This window comes from Tenrec ecaudatus, chromosome 9 (genome assembly GCF_050624435.1).
Source record: "Tenrec ecaudatus isolate mTenEca1 chromosome 9, mTenEca1.hap1, whole genome shotgun sequence".
Lineage (NCBI taxonomy): Eukaryota > Metazoa > Chordata > Mammalia > Afrosoricida > Tenrecidae > Tenrec > Tenrec ecaudatus.
This window is the reverse complement of record NC_134538.1, coordinates 50,891,170-50,910,417: the sequence shown is the minus strand read 5'-3', so window position 1 is coordinate 50,910,417 and position 19,248 is coordinate 50,891,170. Positions and strand designations below refer to the sequence as shown.

The window sequence follows — 19,248 nt, the reverse complement described above, 5'->3', positions numbered from 1 at the left end:
CCTTTGAGGTGGAAGGATACAGGGTCTAGGAGTCTGGACTATTGGCTAGATGGTGCTTTGTTGAAATGGACCAGCATGAAATTCATTCAGGAACAATTCCTGTTCACAGGACACAGGCACACAGCCATCTCAAATAGCACACATCTTCAGCAGTTACTCCTTTAGACAATAAAAAACAAACAAGCTGAATTTAGGCATTCCTATTTGTTGATGTTGCTGGTCGGTTAATAAACAGACAAAATTGTAGAGCTAACACAGAAAGCTGTGTGTCGGCAAATGCAGTCTCCTGTTCAGTTAAATTTCTCGCTGGGAGGAATATGTGAAAAGATTTCTATTTAATGAGATGTTGGAAATGTCTGCCTCGCCTAATTCAATCCTGGAGGTGCACAAGCATCAGTATCGGTGGGCCAAGAGCTTCCCACAATTTGTTGTTCTGGCTACGGGCTTTGCCCTGTGGCTTGGGCCGGAGACAGAGCTCTGGAGGCAGCATCAGGCCTCTTTCACCACCTGCCTCATGGAAATTGAAGCCGTGGAGGTGCCTCTTGGCCAAGTGGATCTGGGCTACACAGGGCTGGGTCAGAACGATGCTCTGGACCTGGTGGGGAAAGCCAATCGCTGTCCACCCGTGGGAACAGGCAAAGCAGTGGGAGACCCTGGGTCTGGCTCCGACACGGTCCCGGGAATGAACACCATGCATGCTGTATGACTGCGTGGTGCTAAGCCTCTGGCAGGCACTTCATATGTGTTGCCTTCCCCATTCAGAACAGCCTTGGAGGGTCAGTGTTAGCGGGGCTCCCTGGGCCTGGCCTCTTCATCTGTGAATTGGGGGCACAGATACCAAGAGTAGTCAAAGGGGGCCAGACAGGAAAGCCCGGTCCCCCATCCCTCCCTCCTTTCTTTCTTCTCTCCCCTCACCTTTCCCTATAGACCAAAGCCCCCTGTGAGCTTTTGTCCACGTTGGTAAACTATGCAGATCTCTATAATCTCTAAGATTTCCCCTGTACTCCTGGGGTCACCAGTGCTCCCCCACTCTGAGCCTCAGTTTCCCTGTGGCCCAGTGACAGTCTTGGGGTAGATCTAGATGAGCGTAGGGTAGAATCCACTTGGCTTCACGGAGACCCATTGAGCTGGCAATCCTGAAGGGTCAGTGACATTGAAGGGCAGCCTCCCATCTGTCCTGCTCACAGGCACCGGGCACGTGCAGCTAGCTCAGTTCCCGGTGTCCACTTGTCAGCAGTAAGTCACATCGCTTCTTTCTGCTTCCTCTTTCCTCCAGGGACACACGAAGTGGCAGCCAAGCCTAATCCCATTGCCACCCGCCAACCGAGGGCCCGGGATCAGGAGAGGAAGAAGGGAAACATCGCTGCCTCTTGGAGGATGGAGCCACACAGCCGTTCGGGGAAGAACAGGAAATCCACCCGATTCCGGTCCATCTCTCGGTCCCTGATCCTCTGTAACGGGAAGACCAGTGACGATAGCTCGAGCCCCGATGAGAAATATCCCGATCCCTTGGAGGGGTCCCTGGGCCGGGGCGAGGAGGGCACGTTCCACTCCTTTGTGCAGCTGGCAGACACATCGGAGGCTGGGCCCAGCCGCATTCCTGATCTGGCCGTGGCCTCAGAGGCTGTTGGTCTCCAAGCAGCTGGGAGTGATCGAGGCAAGACCTGTAAGAGAATATTCTTCCTGAAGGTATGCTCAGAATTGGGGATGCGGGGAGTACTTTGTGCTCACTGGAACAATAATAACCGGGGTGGGTGGAGGTGGGGGCAGTGGGAGGTCACGTAGTGAATCAGGCCCAGTTGACGCTCTTGCTGGAAACAGTATGCGGTTAACTGAGCCCAGATCCCTGCTGGGAAATGGCAGATACAGAGACAGCGATTATTGGGCATGCTGAGCTGGGAGTCACACCCAACAGAGAACCTGTGGGACACAGACTTATCAGGTCTATGCTGAGGGGGAGGAGAGCATGATAAGTAGTAACGCATCCATAAGTTTGCTCCATAAATCCTGACTGTGGGTGTTTTCATAGTGCCCCTCCCAACACACACACACACACACACACACACACACACACAGCCAGTTGCAACACAGGTATGGGTGCTGCCAGTGGCAAGTGGAACCATATGTGAAGAGGCAGGGCGAGGGAAATTAAGTAGTGTTTGGGGACCTGGCAAAATTCAGACTGTTTCCCTTTGGGTTAGATCATGCTTCTATCTCTGTCCTCATAGCGAGATGGCTAGCTCAGGGCCCCATCCTGTCGTGGCTGAGATTCTGAGCTTAGTGAAAACAGAAACACCAACAACCACACTCACAGTCATCGAGTCCATGTGGACTGGTCGAGACCTTACGGATGGAGAACTGCCCTCGTGGGTTTCTGAGCCTAACTCTTCATGGCAGTAGCAAGTCTCATGCGCCTCCCTTAGGATGCGAGGACTTACTCTTGTGCTATTGTCTATCAGACACGGCAGTCTCTGTCTGTGGTGGGGTTTCTCAGAGTTTCTGACACCCATGAACCTTAGATCCAGGGTGACTCACCTCACGGTGGGTCAATCTTTTTTTTAAAATTATTTTATTAGGGGCTCATACAACTCTTATCACAGTCCATACATCCATCAATTGTGTAAAGCACATTGTATATTCATTGCCCTCATCATTCTCAAAACATTTGTTCTCCACTTAGGCCCCTGCCATCAGCTCCTCATTTCCCCCCTCCCACCTTCCCCCTCCCTCATGAACCCTTGATAATTTATAAATTGTTATTTTGTCATGTCTTACACTGTGCAACGTCTCCCTTCATGGTGGGTCAGTCTTAAGGGGTGACTAGCTGATCGCCAAGCCTCCTTAGACACGGCCATGGGACTCCTTGTAGCGACCAGGAAGGCATTCGGCCCCTATGGAAGGGGCCACCTGGCCCAAGTTGAGGGGGAGATTGTACATGACAATTATCCAACCCCACAAGCATTACATGACACGTTAGGCGGCCCTGCCCCAGGGAGGGGATACCTCCCAGGGACAAGCAGCTTCCTGAAGGCCCCACCCAGCCCAGGGCTGCTCCATCAGCCATAATGTGGCTCCCACTGCCACGCCCAAGCTTGCTCAACAGGGAAGGACAGAAGGATGAGGCAGCAGTCCGAACGAGCACGCCTGGCCCGACTCCCCGCGTGCCAGTCAAACTGCGCAGAGTATGCAGTACCTCAGTGGATACTTAAATCTGCTCATGGCAACATCAATGTACCCAAAGTGGAATCAGGTAAATGGAATTCAAGAACCATCTCCAGAGCCCAGTAGACTTCTACAATGGACCACCCAATTGTTTCCATGTAACCGCATTTCCTGCGCACCTAGTATGTGTCAGGCACGGTGGGGAGCTAGTTCCTGCCCTCAAAGAACCCGGTTGAAGTAAAGCACATACAATGGTGTAGGAGGCGCCACGGGAGGAGGGAGCATGCCGCGTAGTTACGGGTGAGAAGCTTTCCTTCATTCTTCCAATAGACATTCATGGCGACCCTGTCTGGGCCAGGCACTGTTTAAGGGAGTGAGCAAACAGACTTAATCCCTGCCCGCAGGCAACTTTTATTCTACCGGGGGACATAGTTCCCAACAACTAAGTAAGTCGCATTACGTATGTACCTGCACACACATACACATAATGTACATATACAACAAAACGTTTTTAATGGGAGGGGGGTAGTGTTGAGCATTTTTCCTTTGGAAAAGGGGAGGGTAGGTCAAATATGATTGGGAACCTCTGACATGGAGGGACCAGCACATGTGGACACACGCAGAGAAGAAAAGAAAGTCCTGGAAGTGCCTCCACGAGAAAGTAAGGGGTGGAGAACAAAGGGGAAGAATGACAGGAGGCGGAGACGGTGGCAGCGGGGCCACACCAAGGGCTTGGACAAAACCCCAGAGCCACACCCACTGCCATCAAGTCATTTCCACTCCTAGCAAGCAAGTGGGGCAGCGGAGAACTGCCCCGCTGTGTTTTCAACACTGTAACTCGTTCCGGGAGCCAGAGCCTCATCTTCATCTGCGGGACAGCTGGTGCTTTCAAACTGCTGACCTTGTGGTCAGCAGCGCAACAAGGAGCCCAAATATATCAACGGGGCCCCTGAGGGATATGCCAAGGACTTGGGGTTTTATCTTCAGATGGGTGGAGGGCTTTGGCGCAGGGAAGTGACCTAGCAGATGTTTGTTTTAAAAGGTGCACTCTGGCTGCTGAGTGGCCAGCATCAGGGTCTAGCAGCAACCCAGGGAAGAAGTGAGACCAGGCTGGAAGTGGGAGAGGTGTTGAGAATGGTCAGGTGGGGGACTTGTCTTCAAGGCAACACCAATGGAATCTGCTCTCAGAAGGATGTAGAGCGTAGAGAGAAGTCAAGACGAACCACGTGAGATATAATTTGACGTGTGTAACTTGGGGTGGGGAGGAGGTTGCGTGTTCCAAGGTGGGAAGGACCAGGGCAGGAACACGGGCAGGGCCAGGTGAGGTGGTCCTGGTAGGCTGGGGGATTTCACTAAGCAGGGGTGAAGGTACTAAGTAGGGGAGAATTCCACTGGAGGGAAACCGCTGATCTAGAAGCAAAGAACTAGAGGCAGGTGTGCGAGGGTTCAGGGTTCAGTGTATCTGGAGGTCCCCTCTCCTTCTTTAAAAAATAATGAATAGATTATAGTTTTAAAGAGCAATTTAGAATCACAGACAGATGAGGCAGAGAATGTTACATAACTCCAACCCCAGTTTCCTCCAATTATGAGCATCCCGTGTGATGTGACATTTTATTCATTTAAGTCCGTAGCTCACAGGAAGCCTCCTGTCCTCTCCCTCCCGCACCATGACGACCATCCAGGGCACACAGTGCCAGGCCTTTCTTCCTTGGTGTTCATGATGGGCAGGAGTTGCTCCCCTTTTGGTTAGTCATTGAGCGCAAACCATTTCTGTATCCAGGGACCCAGGGTTCACTCTGTGTGTGGTGCAGTTCTATGGGGTTTGAAAAATACACAGCGTTGCTATGCAGGAGTCCCCGAGAGGCACAAATGACTAAGTGCTCAGCTCCCACCGAAAAGTCGGTGGTTCGTATCCACCTAGAGGTGCCTTGGGAGAAAGGTCTGGTGATCTATTTCCAAAAGATCCCAAACCAAACCAACTCACTGCCGTTGAGTGGGTGCCGACTCATCGCGACCCTGTAGGACAGGCTAAAACTGCCTCTGTGAGTTTCTGAGACTGTCACTCTTGGAAGTCGAAAGCCCTGTTCTTCTCCCATAGAGCAGAGGGCTCAGCTGGTGGTTTTGAACTGCTGACCTTGTGTTTAGCAGCCCAATGCATAAGTGCTACATGACCAGAGCTCCTTCTTCAAAAGATTGCGGCCATTGAAACTTCCAAGGAGCACGGTGCTACCTTGACACACCTGGGGGGTCCCCATGAGTTAGACTCAATCTGATGGCGACTCCCCGGCTCCTCGCCCGCCTTATGTCTTGCATCCACAAATACAGAATCATACCGCATATTTTCACCGCCCTAAGCCTATCCTGTGTGGAGCTCTGGTTTTGACAAGTGCTCAGGAAAATTGGGTGGCAAAAGGGCTTGGAATGGGCAATCGACTGTTGTCCTTAGGTGCCATCTAGCTGGTTCTGACTCACAGCGACCCTGTGCACAAAACACTGCCAGTCCCATGCAGCCCTCAAACAATTGTTACTTTTGGACCCATTGTTGCAGACATGGTGCTAATTCACCTCCTGGCGGGCCTGCCTCTTGTTCACTGCTGCTTACTTTACCAAGCACAGGGTCTTCCCCAGGGCCTGGTCTCTCCTGACAACACGCCCAAAGTACGTGAGACAGAGTCTCATCACATGAGCATCTCAGGAACATTCTTGCAATACTTCCCCCAAGACAGATTAGGTTGTGCTTCTGCCAGGCCATGGGGTTTTCAGTAGTCTTTGCCAGCACTGTGGGACTGGGAGGGCCCAAAGACAATTTCTACCTTTTCACACCTCTTTGTACTTCACGTGGCTGCCATATTTTGGTATAACACACACATATATATGTATATATACATATACACACACATACATACATATATGGTTTTGATTTAAAAACATCTCTTATCTCATGGTCCTCCTCCCTCCAAGATTCTGGGAACAAGATAGGTGAGTTATGTCGTGTTTCTGAGCGGGGCAGTATAGTACACGATTCTGAGTGTGGGTCCACTAATCTGACTGCCCGGGTTTGAGTCTGACTTGACCATTCACTAACTGGGTGACCCTGGATCATTCACTCTACTTCTCGGTGCCTCGACTTTCGGAGAATATCAATTGTCCTGCATACATCATAAGATGTTTCTTTGCAGCCCAAGGTATGCCTGAGCCAGGCTGTGGTTTTTCTCTGCTTTGAATCATCTTGGGCCTCCAGCCATGTGGTGCCAGGGAAGCCCTAGCACTCATCTCGAGTCTGGAAAGCGGACTAATTTTTCAGCCAAAAGTAATGATCATTTTAGAGCCACCCCCCCACACACACACATTTTCTTCTACTCTCTCACATTTGTGCGCTCCCTTTTGCCTGCCTGGAAACATCTTCATAAGTTCCATCCCCAGCATCTAAGGCTGTGGCCTAATGACCATATGGTGAGCACGTGGGATGCTTAGGAGCATGCAGGCTGCTTGCTGACCGAGGAGCGGCGTTAAAGAACGTTCAAGTAGGTTTATCCCACATGGAATTACTTTGAAGAAACCCTGACTATAGCATCAGGCATGTGAGTTATTTATGCAAGGGATTTCCTGCTGAATCAAATAACATCTCAAGTTCAATCCTAGCAAAGCGTGTTCATGTATACGTGTACAATACAGTTTATCTCCTACATTTCATTTTATACCTGCCTGCCATCACCCCTGGGAGCCCTGGTGGTGTCATGGGTTATGTGTTGGACTGCAAACTACAAGGTCGGTAGTTCAAAACCCCTAGCCACTCTTTGGGAGAAAGATGAGGCTTTCTGCTCCCTTGGTGAGTTACGATCTCAGAAACTCACAGGGGTAATTCTATAGGGTAACTATGAGTGAAAGTCGACTCAATGGCAGTGAGCTGGTTGTAGTAACTCCTTGGTAATTTATCTGTATCACTTTTTACTCTACCCATCTACCTTTTAGCATAGCATTTCTCATGTCAATCCTTGGTTGCAGTTATTGGTGATCATTGAACTAGACCAGGAACAGTGGTCTCACTTGCCCTGAATCATGCTTTTAAGCAGGACCGTGTTATTTTCCATCATCTCATGGGCATGTGAAAGCTGGACAGTGATAAGGAAGAGTGCCAAACAATCGATGCATTTGAATTATGGTGCTAGTAGAGAAAAATGGAAAGTACCAGGGTATACCAGAAGTACGCCCAAGCTTGTCTTGGAAGTATGGCCAGAGTACTCTGAGATGAAGATGATACTTCATCTCATATACTTTGAACATCTTATCAGGGCCAACCTTTGGACAGGACATCATACTTGTTAAAATGCAGGTTCAGCAAAATTAGGAAGACATTCAACAAGATGGATTGACACTGTGGCTGCACCAACTGTTGTGAGGGCGACACAGGACTGAGCAGGGTTTTGTTCTGTGGCCCACAGGGCTGCTATGAGCTGGAACTGGCTGGAGAGCACCTAGCAGCAGCAGCAGCAACAACAACAACAACTCATAGGAGTATTATCAGGATAAGGACAGAAGCATGTCCTGCATTGGTTGATAATTATTATTACTATTTCTAACCTCGGATGGGGATGCTGATATTGAGTCTTTATGTAGTTGATTGATTTCATTAATTACATTTACGGAGTAGTCTCTATGTGCCGAGCAGTGTACTGGGCGCTAACACAAGAGTTGTACATCATAGACTAATGATGGGGGCAGGGACACGGCAGGTCATTCTTACTTCACTGTGACGGTATATGCGTTTCACTTTCCTACTGTGGGAGAAAGAGGAGGCTTTCTAATCCTGTAAAGAGTTAACAGTCTCGGAAACCTGCAAGAGCAGTTCTACCTTGTCCTGTATGGGGTCGCTGTGAGTTGGAATTAACTCGATGGCAGTGAGTGATGAATGAGAGCTACTATCACTAAATGCCACCAGGTAGGTGACTTTAAAGAACAGAAACTTACTGCCGCACAGCCCTGAGGCTGGAAGTCCAAATCAGGGTCTTAACCATGGGAATCCCTTCTGAGGCCCTGAGAGAAGCACTGTGCCAGCCTCTCTCCCAGTGCCCAGTGGTGGCTGCCAATCCTCGGCATTTCTTTGCTGCTTAGTGAGCATCAATGTCATCACTCAGTATTTGTCTTCCCTTGAGTGTATCTGTTTTTGTAAGATCTCACTCAGAAGGCATTCAGACTGGCCCTATTCTGGAATGATGTCCTTAACAGATAACATCTGTGAGATATTCCCAAACTAGGTCACACTCCAGGTAGAGAAGGTAGGGGTTTAGCATGTCTTTTTTGGGGGGGTGGGGTGAGGTGACTCAATTTAGTGCTTAGTAGTATGGAAAACACATATGTAAGGGAATTTATGGGCTCCCTGAGACAGAGATGCCGATTTGGGAGGGCTCCCAGGAAGTGGTGACTGTGGAAAGGAAGACGAATGATGGATGTTCATTCGAATGTACAAACTAAGCATGTACAGAGTGATGGGAATGGGCAGCAGGGACAGGGACTCAGAGGGAGAGAGAGCGTTGTCTTTGCTGAGGATGGAGGTGCGGGTGATGTGTACAGTAGCATTTAATTCAGAACAGGAGCCACCCCTCCCCCCTGCCCGCTTTCAGTCACACGAATGATCCTGAGGAACCAATCCATCAATGAGTTCTGAGCAAGCGATGGTTCCAGCAGTCTGAGCAAGTCCAGTGTCAAGGTGCCTGATCGAGTCCCAACACCTGTGGAGGAGTCTCAGTGGACGCACTGACCCACCCCCTCTTATACCCTTCTCTTTCTTTCTTTTTAAAATGGAATAGCATTTAATTTAACCCAACCAGTACAAAAGAATATTTCCATTTGTAACCACAATCATGAAAACATAACATAACATTATCAATGAGTCTACATTCTCTTTTTGTTTTTATTAAATACTTTTATTTGGGGGGCTCTTACATCTCTTATCACAATCCATACATTCCTCCAGTGTGTCAAGCACATTTGCACATAGGCCGCCATCATCATTTTCAAAGCATTTTCTTCCCACCTGAGCCCCTGGTATCAGCTCCCCATTTCTCCCCGCTCCCTCACAAACCTTTGATAAGTGATAGATTATTATTTTCATATCTTACACTGTCTTCTCTTTCCTAAGCTTCCTTTCTCCAGACTGCTCTCCGGTCTCCCCTCGCCAGAGGGGCCTGTGCCCAGAGGGCTGATTCATTGGGCCCAGGCATTGCCATGGTTACAGCCAGTTCAAAATAACATCTGGAACCAGACCTTGTGACATCAGTCTCTCCTCTAGAAACACGTAATATGAACATTTAAAAAGAGGAAGTTAAATAAACACCCAGCATTGAGAAAAAAAAAAAGACCCAGGGTTGACTAAGTTGCTTCCTGGCAGGGTGCCAAAGCCAGGCAGAGATGTGCAGTAACTGAAGTTAGTTTGTGAAACACCCGCTTCCCTCTCCAGAGAGAGTCAGATGTGGAGAGTTCCAGGTCAGACTCCCCTCAACGGGACAAACTCACCAAGGGCAGCTTGGATGCACTGGTCAGTCCAGACCCATTGTGTGGCTTGATCAAACGGGAAGAGTGCTTTTACAAAGTGCCCTTGACCTTGGAGGCTGAGACGAAAGGGAAGGAAACTCAGTTGCTGGAACTCAAGCTCACCGAGACTCTCCCTCTCCCCCCTCTCCCCGTACCCCTCTTTCTATCCTTTCTGCCACCTCATGGGCTGGGCTGGTAAAACACCTGCTGTGAGATCTTCACTGAGGATAAGGGAACACTTTGGCAAGATTTCTCTCCTCGGGGACCTGGACGTCCAGGGAAGAACAGTCTGGTCCCTTGCTTTGCTAGGTCAGCTGCATCGCAGGGCATCTCTATTTCTCAGGCCATGGTGTGTTCCAGAGCAGCTGTGTCATGTCCCAGCCCCACCTGCAGTGACCGAGGCTTCCAGTCCCGGCTCAGCCTTTGTTGTTCCCTTGCGTGAACCATCGCTACTCAAGCCGGCCTCGTGGTCGTTGTGATTTGCGCCTCGTGAATAGTCCGATGATCTTGTGATCGATTGTGAGCCTTTCTCTGCGCGTGTGCGGGCTGGCTGACTGTCTTCTCTGGTGAAGTGTCTGTGCATGACCTCTGGCCATTTTTCAACTGGATTCTGATGTTTTGGTGTTCATGAGGGATGGAAGTGTTCTCCAGCACCTGTTTGGCCTTTCCATTGATTTTTTTCTCCCCCATAAGTGTATGACTGTTTCTGGTCTTGCCATTCTGGTCCGGTTGTATTTATTTCCTTGTACTAATACCAGATCGTCTTAATTATTGTAATTATATAGTAAGGTTTTTTTTTAATATGTAGAAATGAAAGCCCTCCAGCATTCTTCTGTAAATTAGACTTGGCTAAAATACTGGAATTTTTATTGGAAGTGCATTAAGCCCTGTGGATGAATTTGAGTAGAACTGACATCTTTACCATATTCAATCCTCCCATCCATTTACAGGGCATACATCTCCAAAGTTGGACTAGAATTTCTGGGTTGTTTCTCAGTGTACACAATCATGCCCCTTTTCAGCAATCACACCTGTATTTCTTCTCCCTTCCCTATTTCATGCTTGTTGTGGTTGTGGGGGGAGGGGTACTCTAGATCACTGGCTCAGACCTGCATTGTCATGTTGAATAGCAGAGTTGATATCAGGCATCTTTGCATCATTCCCCAAGGGAGAGGGAAAGTTTCGCCATATTGTCAGCACATCACGATTGCTGCAGTCTTTCCTCTATAGGTGCCTTGTGCTCGATTGAAGAAGTCTCCTATTGTTTGCATTTACAGAGAGGTGTGCTTCCTCCCCATGGCTATCAAGTCCATTCTGACTCATAGTGACCGGCTAGGACAGGGCAGAACATCCCCTTTGGGTTTTGGTGGCTGGAAATCTTTATGGGAGCCGAAAGCCTCATCTTTCTCCCACAGATGGACTGGTGGGTTTGAACTGCTGGCCTTGCTGTTAGCAGCTCAACGCATAGCCCACGACACCACCACCAGAGTACTTTGTTTCCTCCCTAGTACCCATGAATTCATGAATGCTATTAAAGGGTGTTTTTCAGCATTTACGGAGATGATCATGTAGAGTTTTGGGCTTTATTTTTGTTCATGTGGCTGATTTTTAAAATGTTAAAGTAACCATGTATTCCTGAAATAAAACCTAAGTTATAATATATTATCCTTTTAAAACAGTGGTTCTCAACCTGTTGGCTGCGACCCCTTTGGGGGTCAACCGACCCTTTCACAGGGTCACCCATTTCATAACAGTAAAAATATTACAGTTATGAAGTAGCAATGAAAATAACTTTATGGTTGGATGGATCACCACAGTATGAGGCACTGTATTAAAGGGTTAGGCATTAGAAAGGTTGCAAACAACTGTTTTAAAATAACGTTAAATTTGGTATGCTGATATTTTTATTGTGATTATTGCATTTGTGTTTGTGAGAGAGGTTGGCCCCAAGTTTTCCTTTCTTGTACTGAATGTCCTTGCCTGGTTTTCGTATGATGACAATGCTGATCTCACCAATCATTTAGAAAGTAGTTCCTCTCTTTTAGTCTATGGAATAAGTTGACCATAATGGGCGCTAAACTTTTTAATGCTTGCAAAAATTCTCCTATGAGTCACTCTTGAAAATGTCTTGGTAGAAAAGTTTTAAATTATCATTTTATCTATTTAATAATGATACATTCAAGTCATTTAATTTTAGAGCTTCGTATTTTTAATTTCACCTGGAATCAGTTTGGGTAGGTTGTATTTCCCCCCCTAACAATTTTTTTCATCTGTATTTTCCAATTTATTAACATAAAGTTGTTCATAAAATGTACTGATGATTTTTTTCTGACATATTGATTGAGATGATTTTACGTTTCCATACATTTTTAAAGAATAACATTTGTCCCTCTCTCAACTTGTCCCAGTGGTGACATTTTGTATAGCTATAGAATAATTTCCCAATCACCATATTGGTACTGATATAATCCATCAATTTTACACAGGTTTCCCCCAATTTCACCCAGACTTATTTGTGTGTGCGCGCACTTCTTAAATGGTTGCTGGGACGGTTGCTGGGATGCCTGCTCTTCATTCTGGGCGTTGGCACCTCTGTGTTCGGTCTTGTAACAATTATCCTGTCATTCCAGGGACGACAGGACTTTTTGAAGCACAAGCTCTTGATTCTGTTGTATTGTCTTTGTCCTGTGTTTTTGTTGTATTTCCCTTTGCCCTATGTTAGTCGTCTAATTCATTACTGCTCTTATCGTTATTATTTCCATTATTCTACATGTGCGCTTAACTTTCTGTTCTTTTTCTAGCTTCTCGTGGAAGAAGCTTAGATCATTGATCTTCAGCTTTTCTAATAAGAGGGTTAGAGGCTGTAACTTCCCAAGTTTAGTAGCTTCAGGAGCTTCTTGATATATTTTCCTATTGTGATTTCTTCTTTGGTTCGTGGGTTATCTAGAACCGTGCTGTTTAATTTCCAGGCAGTGGGACATTTTCTGGTTTCCTAGGGTTGGAACCAAGCTCCCTGCATACCACCAGCGCCTTTCCAGTCTGTCCCTGCTCTCCACCTACAATAATCGTTTTGTGGCCAGAGAACCTACTGGAAGTGTGTTGGGGAAGAATGAATATAGTATTGTTGGATGTAGTGTTCTCCTATGTCTTTTAGGTTAAGTTTCATCATGATATTGTCTAGATTTAAAATAAATCTATCTTGATTGTGTTTCTCTGTTAGTTACAGAGAGAAGTGGGTGTAGATCTAATGGTAGTTTCCCCTTTAGTTCTGTCATTTTTTCCTTCATGTATTCTGGAGCTATGTTTTTAGTGCATAGACATTTGGGATTTTTCATATATTTCTGGTAGACTAGCACTTTTTTGATTTTGAGGCATCTCTCTCTGCTTTTGTGATGAGCCTGCTGGAAAATGGTCTGAAACTAGTAAAGGGTTCATGTAGTGTATTTTCGTTTGTGTTTACCTGGTATACCATTTTCCCTCCTTTATCTTCAATCCGTTTTCAAGTATGGACAAATAAGGAATGCCTCTGCTAAGCAGTACCTAATTAGATGATTGTTTCTCCTGCTTTTACAATCTTTATTTTATGTTGTGGGCATTGGCATATTTGCCATTTTGCGTCATTTCAGATGTTCTTGGGTCTGTAGCTACTTGAATTGATTCGTAACTGTTCTAAGTGCTGTAGCTTATTTTCTTTCTTGTCTAGTTTTTGAATCAATGTAATTTTTGCTACTTGATTCCGCCATTCTATTAGCTTGTTTTATATATATATATATAACTATATTTTCAATTATTAAGAGTTATAACATGGGCTCTCCATTTCTTTATGTCCCATATAAATCAGTATGGTTACCACTTTCTAGACGAGCAGTGATCGCAAGCATAAGAACATTGTTAGGATCGCACAGGACGAGACTTTGTTTGGTTCTGTTGGACAAAGGTCAGGCGTTCGAGCCAACTCAATGGCACCTGGCAGCAACAGTCAGAGCTAAGATCTTGTAGCACATTCTCACTTGCAACACATCACGTCCACTTTTTTTTCGGTATGATTGCCCATCATGCATCTTAAGTCCTTATCTATTTGGACCCCAAGGATAGGTTGTTATTATTGTTTTGTTGAGTCAATCGTCATTTATATTAGTTCACATGTTTGCCCTTTCCATTTTCTCTCCCTCCCTCCCTCCTTCCCTTTCTTCCTTCCTGTGTTTCTATGGTTCTCACGGGGATCACTTTCCCTCCCCCAGAAGCAGGCCTGCCTTTAACATGGGCAATGTCTGGGGCAAGAGAACAAACGTGTCAAAGGTCTGAATATCTAAAAGACAAAACGATGATGAAAAACCCTAAGTTCTGTCCTCCTACTTTGACAACTGTTCCTCCCTAAGTCAGTTAGCCAAGCTTCAGTGAGTTCCTAGACTCTAAAGAACTGCATGGGAAGCTATTTCCGGGCAAAAGTCTCCATTCTCTTACCCTCTCGAGCCTTGTCCATTCCCATAAGCGGCCTTGCAGGAAAGCTTGTGAACACATTCACAGTTTGTGATGTTTGCCTTCTACCTTCCATCCAGTGTCAGTCCTGGTTGACTAAAGAAAACAAACTCACGGACATTCATACGTGTATAAGAAAGAGCTTTATATAAAGAGTAATTATACATTAAGAAAACATCCCAGCCCAGTCCAGATCAAGTCCATAAGTCTGATATTAGCTCATATGTGTGATACCAATCTATAAAGTCCTTTTCAGACTCACGAAACACATGCAACGATGCCAAATGCAGGAAGATCACAGGCCAGTGGGTGGGAAGTCTTGCGGATCCAGTGGCGATGTAAGCATGTCAGGGTTGCAGGGGTCACCACATGGCTTCTCCAGCTCAGGGCACTGAAGTAGTTCCATGTGTCTTGTCAGCTGCAGTGTCTCCCAGGGAGTGAGCCAGTGTCTCGCCTCCAACGAGCTATTTATCTCCTTAGTGCCTCTAAATGAGGTCATCAAGCTGCGACCTGACTGACAGGCCAAACTCCACCCCTTCACTCTCAAGTCTCAAATTGACACCAGTTATGTCATTACCACGTGTCCCCTCCAGGCAGGGCTATGCACACCTGTGATGTGACCTACTTTTGACAGGGTGGGTTCAGGGAGGAGAAGGAATTGGAGCACAAGCTCCTCCCATGCCACCTCATGCCTTCCACCTGCATTTGTTTCTCCATGTCTCGAACTAAGCGTTAGCAGATCACGAGCAGGCCTGGCGACCCGTGTTCACTCACACTGCAACTGGAATTGTTTTTTATGACGCTGTGGAGCACAGAAGTGCATGAGACCTGCAACCTGCATCTTGTCATGACTCTGAATGTTTGCTGAAAGAATGGTGGTGTAGTGGGTGTAACGAGGCCACCCTGAACCCAGTGACTCTGTGGACACAGCTGAAGCTTCTATGGGCATTCGGAGCCACTGCATGAGTTTACAATGAGAGCACCCACTGCCTGGGCTCTGGGGCCCTGGGTTCTCAGCCTGACCAAAGGAAGTAGCCACGAACCCAGAGGGCTTGCCCTCCTTAAAGGATGCAAGTCCCTTTGATCTACATGGGAATGGTGTCCATGGGGTGGAAAATCCTGGCTTTTCTTTAAAACATTCAAAATATTGGTTAGACCAAGTCACCATGTGTGGAGTGAGCCTCAGGATGCCATGAGGTCAGATCCACTGCCTAGATCTGGGCATGAGCTAGGGGTGGGAAGAGGCCGTCCTCCAGCAGGCAACTTCTTTCTCTCAGCCGCCTTGAGCAGCTCACCCTGTGGCTTTGAGGCCAGCCTTCTCTGGAAAGTGGGAAACCCGATCCCTTGGCCCCTTGCCGCTTCCTGCCACAGAGGAGCAGCTTGTGGAGGCTGAGAGCAGCCACTGGCAGGGAACCTGGGGGCGCTAGGACTCCCACGGAGCCAGCCACATCCCTTGCATGTGGGGGGCAGAGGCAAGGGTGGTCCATATGCTGGGAGTCCAGAGAGCCGGCCCCCAGGTATGACCAATGTCCACTTGCTGACTGTCTCCCAAAGGCCACATGATTCCTGCTGGTGGTTTCTTTTGCCAGGAGACGCCAGGAATGATTCTGCTGAAAGCTGGGTTTATAAGGTTTATAAGGTTCTGGCAGGACACCGTTTGGTTAGTTAGGAGGGGGTGGGGGCAAAGAAAGAGGAGAAAATAAATAGGGAGGAAGCAGTGAATGGAGTATCTTCCCACCTGTGCTTCTCAACATGCCCCCTATCTAGCCAAAGTCACCTTGGGAGACAGGCTTGGAGACAGGAACCAGAAGGCCACAGTCTTGGAAATCCTATAAACCCCAAACACACAGGACCACAGGCTCCATCCTGACTTGGGAGTACAGCAGCCCTGAGGGTCAGAGAAGGATTGTTCCCTAGGACTATAAATCTTGATGGGAGCAGACAACTGTATCGTCCTCTTGTGCAGAGGCTGGCGGGTTTGAGTCGAAACCTTGCGGTTAGCAGCAGTCCAGCACTTAACCCGCTGTGCCACCAGGTCTGCCCTGAAATTCATACGAAGGAGCAGTTTAATGTTGCACATGCGTGTGGCAGCAAACAGCCAGCACTTGTCCACTACAGCGCCCCTAAGCGGCTTGCTCCCTGTTCTTTGTGTGGGCTGACTGGTTACTGCGGCCATTTTTTTTGCTCTTTCTGCTCCCCCCTGAAAAGAGCTTCTCCCTCTCCCCTTCATGCGTGCTCCACGGCAGAATGAATTTGGGGTACTAGTTATCTCACTCATTCACTCACTCACTGTCTCTCACTGTCTCACTCACTCACTCACTCACTCACTGTCTCTCACTGTCTCACTCAGTCACTCACTCACTCACCCACTCACTCACTCACTCATTCACTCACTCACTCATTCACTCACCCACTGTCTCACTCACTCACTCACTGTCTCACTCACTCACTCACCCACTGTCTCACTCACTCACTCATTCACTCACTCACTGTCTCACTCACTCACTCACTCACTCTCTCACTCACTCACTCACCCACTGTCTCACTCACTCACTCATTCACTCACTCAGTCTCACTCACTCACTCTCTCACTCATTCACTCATTCACTGTCTCACTCACTCACTCTCTCACTGTCTCACTCACTCTCTCACTCGCTCACTGTCTCACTCACTCACTGTCTCACTCACTCACTCACTCACTGTCTCACTCACTCACTCTCTCACTCACTGTTTCACTCACCCACTGTCTCACTCACTCACTCACTCACTCATTCACTCACTCATCCACTGTCTCACTCACTCATTCACTCACTCACCCACTCACTGTCTCTCTCACTCACTCACTCACTCACTAACTCACCCACTGTCTCACTCACTCACTCACTCACCCACTCACCCACTGTCTCACTCACTCACTCACTCACTCACCCACTCACTGTCTCTCTCACTCACTCACTCACTCACTCACTAACTCACCCACTGTCTCACTCACTCACTCACCCACTCACTGTCTCACTCACTCACTGTCTCACTCACTCAGGGACACAAATCTTATTTCTTTGAAATGTTCTTTGAGTTTGGGGAACCAAAAGATGTCTCAAGGGGCAAGGTCCGGGCAATCAGGTGGCAGGGGCAAGGAGTCCCACGGAGGTTTCATAAGCCAGCTCTTGCTATCCTTGAAGAATGAGCAGGGCATCATTGTGATGACAGGGGAATGTTTTTAGCCCACTTCAAGGCCATGGTGACTGTTACTTTGGATTATAAAAGGGCAGTCTTGTTTGTTTTTCTCAGGATGATCATGAGGGCTTATTATGCAGACGTCATAAGACAATGGAAAATTGCATTGGTGAGAGAAAGGCCAGAAAAGTTGGCTTGAGGAATTTCTCCCCCCATGATGACAATGCAGCTGTGCATTCTCTGAGGGCAGCTAAGACGGTGCTTCCTTGGGAACCTTACCCTAGCCATTTTGGTATTGCCCTTGAACTTGCCCCTTCAGACTGTGTTTTCTTCTCAAAACTCACCATTTCAAAGGAACACCATATGAGTCTGTTGAGATGGCCCAAGCTGCCATTTTGACCCGGTGTAAATTGTAGCGCGCAGAGTACGTTGAGGGAAGGGCTGGAGAGATGGAACCACCACCTTCAGAAGGCTATAGACCCAGCTGGAGTATGTATCAAGATGCCTACGTAGACGACATAACGTCGCTTGCTGAAAGTGAGCAGGTCCGGAAAGACATGCTCCTGAAAAGCAAAGACCAGCCTTCAGGATGTTGTGCAGCGTAATACTTCTGGTCCCACAACTGGACCAAAAAAAGCTCAAAGTTGTGAAGGATTTCATGTTACTTGAATCCACACTCATTGGTCCCATAAATCAAATTGTGTATTGCGGTGGGCAAATCTGCTGCACGTGACCTCTTTAAAGTGTCGAAGAACAGTGAATCACTTTGAGGACTAAGGTACGCCTGACCGGAGTCATGGCATTTTCAGTGTGTGTGAACGTTGGACAATGAATAAGGAGGACGGATGCGCTAGGAGTATGATGTGAGTGAAGAGCATTGGAAGAAGCGTAGCCAGAGTATTCTTTAGAAGTGAGGGCGGCACAACTCTGTGTCATGTACTTTGGATCAGGAAGACCAGTCCCTGGACAAGGACAAGGGCATTCTGATTAATGTAGAGGTTCAGAGAAAATAGAAAACCCCCAATGGAGCGGGTGCAACAATTGTGAGGGGGGTGCAGGACCAGGAAGTGTTTTGTTCTGTTGTCCACAGGCTCACTGTGAGTTGGGACCAGCTGGATAGCACCTAACGCAACAACAACAACAAAAACAACAAAGGTTTCTATGATTTTGTACCAATCAATATCCTTTACTTACCCTCCTTTCTCACATGTAAAAGATGTCTGTCTTTTAGCAGAATCATTTAGACTTTTAATAATGAGACATACACACTACATAGGTGTAAAATCATCTCACTTTAAAATATTTACTCTATTTTCTTGTTCTTTTCTTCTGCTTTCTTGTCTTTTGATTGATTGCTTTATTCCCCTTTCACTTTATCCCCCTTTCCCTTTATTCATTCCGAACTTAATTTCTGTCTGATAGAATTTTGATTCCTTCTTTAAAGATGTTTTATCAGCGTACAAGTCTGTGCTGCTTGTTATTTTATCCACTATATGGAATTCACCCTTGTGTGTCTTACACAATTACTACTGAGAATTGAGCTTTAGATTTAATTGTTGCCTATTTGATGATAATGAGTCCTTTTTCCCCTAGTTGTTTTAAGATCTTCTAGCTGTATTGGTGTTCTACCATCTTGTGAGGAATTGTCTGAGCATGGGTTTCTTTGTATTCATCTTATGTTTAGGCATCATTGGATTGATCTGGGAATCTGTGGACGTGTACCTTTCACCAGAACAGTAAAAGCTTTAGACATCGCCATTGCCAAAGATGCTGCTTCCTCATTAAAAAAAAAATATTCTCCTTGTGGAACTCTGATGGAATGTTAGACTTCTTGCTGTTAGAGGCTTCTTAACATTCCTTTCGTATTTTCCATCTCTTTATTCTCCTATTTTTCCCCCC

At 47.1% G+C, this 19,248-nt stretch overlaps 1 protein-coding gene across 2 annotated transcripts in view; it reads left to right on the top strand.

The window, feature by feature from the left end:
- IL16 (interleukin 16) overlaps positions 1-19,248 on the top strand; it is a 125,052-nt gene that overhangs the window by 39,510 nt on the left and 66,294 nt on the right. For both annotated transcript variants that reach the window (XM_075558067.1, XM_075558066.1), the window contains exon 2: positions 1,277-1,689. In XM_075558067.1, coding sequence (XP_075414182.1) covers positions 1,277-1,689 — 413 coding nt within the window. The remainder of the gene's footprint in view (positions 1-1,276; positions 1,690-19,248) is intronic.